The sequence below is a fragment of the Cryptomeria japonica genome, chromosome 7 (assembly GCF_030272615.1).
Source record: "Cryptomeria japonica chromosome 7, Sugi_1.0, whole genome shotgun sequence".
NCBI lineage: Eukaryota > Viridiplantae > Streptophyta > Pinopsida > Cupressales > Cupressaceae > Cryptomeria > Cryptomeria japonica.
The window spans coordinates 22,887-28,638 of NC_081411.1; the positions used below are offsets into that span (position 1 = coordinate 22,887).

The 5,752-nt window shown below is 34.0% G+C and overlaps 1 protein-coding gene across 1 annotated transcript; it reads left to right on the top strand.

Annotated features, from left to right (window-relative positions):
- Positions 1 to 284: 284 nt before the first annotated feature.
- Positions 285 to 1,799, top strand: LOC131856286 (uncharacterized). Its single transcript, XM_059207854.1, has one exon. It carries the CDS (start codon positions 285 to 287, stop codon positions 1,797 to 1,799), a length of 1,515 nt encoding a protein of 504 aa, XP_059063837.1.
- Positions 1,800 to 5,752: the final 3,953 nt, after the last annotated feature.

The following is a 5,752-nucleotide window of genomic DNA, read 5'->3' on the forward strand; positions in this document are numbered from 1 at the left end:
CAAAGACAGAATCAAGGACGCCAGTTTGCTTTCAATCAGGGTTGAAGTCGCTCTGTTCAGAGGGCTCCTCCAAAAGCTTCCGCTCCCAACTTCGTGTAAGTTTCTGGGGACCTGTCATTAGCCTTGAAATCTTCTCTCTTATTCTTTTCTCTAGAAAGACTCCTGCTGAGGTTGAACGTCGGATTTCTAATCCGGCTATTCATAATCTTTCCTCGTGACATCTTTCTTTTGATGAGAGGAGAGTTCTTGGCCTCGGGTTGAAGTATATTCCCCGTCCTCCCCCTATGTTGCCTCAAGATATTCTTTCAGAATACAGAGCTTTTGCTAGAAGGATTCGTCTTCGTGCTTTTTTCGGCGAAGATCCAGTTGTTCCTGTTGATATTAATCTTGCTTTTTCAGGCATTTTTCCATATCAGTTTCGGTCTTCCAACTCTTCTTGGAATCCTCTGAATCCATCTTTGATGCTCGAAGACATTATTAAAGTTGGGGAGAGTATTGTTTCTCAAAAAATGGCAGGTGTCTCTTTTTCTGCATCTCCTATGCTACCTTCCAGGCTTCTCAAAGCCCTCAAATCTCTTCAAAGAGATCCTTCCATAATTATCAAACCAGCAGACAAAAATTTGGGTCTTGTGGTTTTGGATAAATCCTGGTATGTTAATGAGGGCAAGCGGCAACTTGGTGATCATAATGTTTACTGTTTGGTTGAAGAGGTACCTTGGCAGGTAATGCAAATTGAACTTCAAGCTATTCTTTCTAGATATTCTTTTTTCCTTAAGAATGTCGAAAGATTCCTTTTGAAGAATCCAATTTCTCAAGCACGTCCATGTGCTTTTTACCTCTTGCCTAAAATTCATAAGCCCACCTTGGTTGGTAGACCTATTTGTTCTTATTCAGGATACTTCCTTGAGCCTGTTTCTAAGTTTCTGCATTTTATGCTTCTCCCAATTTTGTTGGCTCAACCTAACCATCTTGCAGATTCCCTTTCACTGCTTCAGGACTTGAGATCTCTCTCTTTCCCTAGAGATTGTTTCCTCTTTTCATTCGATGTAGAATCTCTTTATCCTAGTATACCCACTGCTTTGGGTCTTACTGCCTTGAAAGAAATGTTGTCTCTTTACTTTGCAGAGCACAAGTTGAACCTTTCCCTCATTCCTTTGATCATGAGGCTTGCGGAGTTGGTTTTACATTATCATTTCCTTGAATTTGATGGGTTGATTTATAAGCAAATCAGAGGTACAGCTATGGGGAGTAATTTTGCAGTGGTCTATGCTTGTTTGTTTCTATGTCATTTGGAAAGCAAGCTATCTTCTATTGTGGATTTATCTCCTCTTCTGTTTTATAGAAGATACATTGATGATGCAGTAGGTGTTTGGGGTGGTTCAGAGGATTCTCTTCACCAATATCTTTCTGCTTATGCCAGTTATTATCCAAAGATTAATATCACTTCAGTTATCTCTTCTACCTCAATTGTGCTTCTGGATATCCATTTCTTCAAGGGTTCAAATTTTGATGCCACCGGTATTCTCTCCTCTCAGTGCTTTCAGAAGGAGTTGAATGCTTACCAGTACATTCCCTTTTCATCTTGGCATCCCTTGCATCAGAAATGCTCATTTATCATTAGTGAGATCAGGAGATTCCTTCTTCGGGAATCTAATCTTGCTGGTTTTGTTCGTCTCAAGAAGATGCTCTATTTCAGATTACGGGCTCTTACACAAGAATGTTTCTTCATCATTGCTTCTCTCAGGTTTCTACAAAGGACAAAGTTGCGCTTCTTCACAAGGTGTCTGCACCTGAGATAAGAAAGAGGACCCCCCTTGTCCTCAAGCTTGATTTTAGTGAGAACACTAAAACGATGAACTTGGGGGGTGCCCTAAACTCTAAACTTTTTGGGCTCTGCCAGAAAGTTCCCGCATTGCATCATATTCCTTTTCCTCGGATTTGCTGGAGAAATCCTCGGAAGCTTGGTTCCTTTGTTACGAGAAGCAGGTTTAACTCTTAGTTCATTTTGCATTTTTTAATTTTAAATTTAAGTATTTTCATAACAATTTTGATTTAAATTTAATTCATTAATTAAAGTCTTCTTTAATTCTAAAGTTTTAATTCAAATTTATTTAATATTGATTTACTCAATATTAAATATTTACCAATTTGAAACTTAAACTTTTTAATTAATTTTCAAAAATAGCATTATGTTATTTTTGACTATTTGACTTTATTTTATGAATTTACGAATTTAAATTTAAAACTTTGAAAGTATTTAAATTTTTAATTAAGAATGTTTTTTGAATTATTGAGTTGATCTCTTGTTCATTTTTGGAAAGTTTCTTGATCTTATGATTGGTTTTGGAAAGATTCTTCATCTTTCAAATTCTTTCCTAAATTCAGTTTTGGAGGGATTTCGAACTCATGAAGATTTTGGCAAGTTTCTTCATCTTTCAAATACTTGCCATTTTCAGTTTTTGGTGAGATTTGAAAAGATTTAGATTTAGATATTTTTCAGATTATTGTCTTATTCATTTGGGCAATTTTTTGAAACTTGCTTTGTAACGGTTTGAAATTCAAATTTCAAACTTAGAAAGTTGCCTTTTTCACTCAGGCATTTTTAGAATCTTTCCTTGTAAATTGGTTTTCGAATTCAAATTTTCAAATTTGAATCTCAGGAAACCATGGTTTTAGTTTCTAGTGGTTTTTAGACTTGTTTAGTTTTATGGTTTTTTAATGATCATGGATTGTTTTCCACTCATTATTTAAAACCTTGGCATTGTAATTATTTTCTTTTTTGTTTCCAACTGATGAGCCTGTAAAAGCGAAACATGTTTTGGAATGAATCAAAAATATTTTCCATGTCTTTTCTAAACTAAACTTGTCTATTATTCCTATATCTAATTTTTTCTAAGTTAAAATTTTTTCTAAGTCGAAATTTTTTTTTCTAAGTTAAAATTTTTTCTCTCTTAGTCTAAATTCTTCTGATTTTTTAGCTTCGCTGCCAGTGTTCCAAAAATCTTTAATCCCTAAACCCTAAACCCTAAACTTATTCGGCCTGCGTGCCAAAAAGTTCCCGCGCATTCCCATGTCTATGTGGGTGTTTGTTTTTGTCCTAGGTTTGAGACCCTCGTTTTTCGAGGAGTTGAGTTTGCTTTATTGGTGGGTTAGGTTAAGTGGATTTGTCTCCACTTTTTCCTTTAAATACCCCTTTGTTCCTCATTATTTGTAACCAAGTCCACTAATGAGGGGGTGAGATTCCCCTGAAACATGTATGGACGTTATTTTTAATGAATTCATTGTTCCATTTAGCATCTCTTTTTTATGGTTTACATCTTTGCAACAAGTGTTTTATCATAAATTTTTAACCCTAAACTCTTTCGCTACACGTTTGCCTTTGATGTTTGCCATGTCGCTGCTTCTCTTCATCGCCAAATCTTTAATCCTCCCTGCGAATTAGAGCTCTTTATTTTTCTCAGGGCTCCCTAAACCCTAAACCCAAAAACCCTAAACCCCCAACCCACAACCCTCAACCCTCAAAAACCCTAAACCCTCAAAAACCCTAAACCCTAAACCCCCAAACCCCAAACCCCAAACCCTAAACTTTTTAGGCTCTGCCAGAAAGTTCCCGTGCTGCAACATATTCCTTTTCTTCGGATTTCTTGGAGAAATCCTAGGAAGCTTGGTTCCTTTGTTTCGAGAAGTAGGTTTAACTCTTAATTCCATTTTTTAATTTCTAATTTAATTATTTTTAAAAAATTTAATTTAAATTATGATATAATTCATTATTTAAAGTCTTCCTTAATTCTAAAGTTTTAATTCAAATTTATTTAATATTGATTTACTCAATATTAAATATTTACAAATTTGAAAATTAAACTTTATAATTATTTTCAAAAATAGCATTATGTTATTTTTGACCTTTTGACTTTATCTTATGAATTTACGAATTTTAATTTTAATTTTGGAAAGTATTTAAATTTTTAATTAAGAATGTTTTCAAATTTTGAGTTGATCTCTTGAAGATTCTTGATCTCATGATGATTTTGGAAAGATTCTCCATATTTCAAATTCTTGCCTATTTCAGTTTTTGGTGGGATTTGGAAAGATTGCTTTACACATGACGATTTTGGCAAGTTTCTTCATCTTTTCGAATACTTGCCTATTTCAGTTTTTGGTGAGATTTGGAAAGATTTGGAAAGATTGTTTTTTCAAATTATTGCCTTATTCATTTGGGCAATTTTTAGAAACTTGCATTGCAACGGTTTGAAATTCAAATTTCAAACCTTGGTAGTTGCCTTTTTCATTCAGGCATTTTTAGAATCTTTCTTTGTAAATGGTTTTCAAATTCAAAATTTTCAAATTTGAATTTTGATAAAACCATGGTTTTAGTTTCTAGTGGTTTTAGACTTGTTTAGTTTTCTGGTTTCTTAATGTTTGTGGATTTGTTTTCCACTCATTATTTAAACCATGACATTGTATTTATTTTCTTTTTTGTTTCCAACTAATGAGCCTGTAAAGGCGAAACATGTTTTGGAATGAATCAAAAATATTTTTAATGTCTACTCTAAACTTGTCTATTTTTCCTATGTTTAATTTTTTCTAAGTTGAAAATTTTCTCTATAAAAAAATTTTTGAAGTTAAATTTTTTTTTTCCCTAAGTCTAAATTCTTTTGGTTTTTTAGCTTCGTTGCGAGTGCTTCAAAAATCTTTAAACCCTAAAGCCTAAACCCTAAACCCGAAAACCCGAAACCTGAAACCCGAAAACCCTAAACCCCAAAACCCTAAACCCTAAACCCGAACCCCAAACCTGAACCCCAAAACCCTAAACCCTAAACCCCTAAAACCTAAAACCCTAAACCCTTAACCCTAAACACTATCAGTGAGTACTAGATAGGGGTAGGACCCCTAACTGATTTCTGAGATACTCAAAAGTGTCCATTGGCAATGGCTTTGTGAAAATATCTGCTATTTGTTCCTTTGAACTAATATATTCCAACACAACTTTCTTCTCTTGAACTTCTTCTCTGAGATAATGATACTTTATAGAGATATGCTTTGTCTTAGAGTGCATTACAAGATTCTTTGAAATGTTAATGGCACTAGTATTATCACATAATATAGTTACTGGTTCGGTAACTTTCTCATTCATACCTTCCAACAGTTGTTTGATCTATGCTATATTGGTACAATTCAATGCTGCAGTGACATATTCAACTTCAGCTGTTGACTGTGAAATGCATCCTTGTTTCTTGCTAAGCCAACTTTCTCATTCATACCTCTCCTTTTTCATTTAGCTTGTTTCTGAAAATCCACTTTGTACCAATTACATTTTTGTCCTTCGGTCTTGGGACCAGTGTCCATGTTTCATTCTTCTTGATTTGTTCAATTTCTTCTATCATAGCATTTATCCAATCTTCATTACTAAATGCCTCTTTTACTATTCTCGGTTCAAATTCAGATATCAAACATGTGTTCTGTCTCAGTTTGTTCCTTGTCATCACTAGATCATCCTTATCTTCTATAATCTGACTTGATGCATGATTTCTTTTGATATATTTGGCTAATATAGGCTCGGTAGGTTCTGTATGATCTTCTTCATCACTCGGTAACTAGATATTATCTTCATTTTCTTCTGCAGCTTTCTCGGTAGGACTTCTCGGTTGAACATAAACAAATTCTTCATAATTTTCTAGTTCTTTGGAATTTCCTTCATCATTTATTTCTACAAATTCATCAATTTTCACATTTGCACTTTCTACTATTTTGT

Excerpts from the sequence above, each read along its gene's own strand:
- LOC131856286 (XM_059207854.1), top strand. The coding sequence starts at position 285 with ATGTTGCCTCAAGATATTCTTTCAGAATACAGAGCTTTTGCTAGAAGG.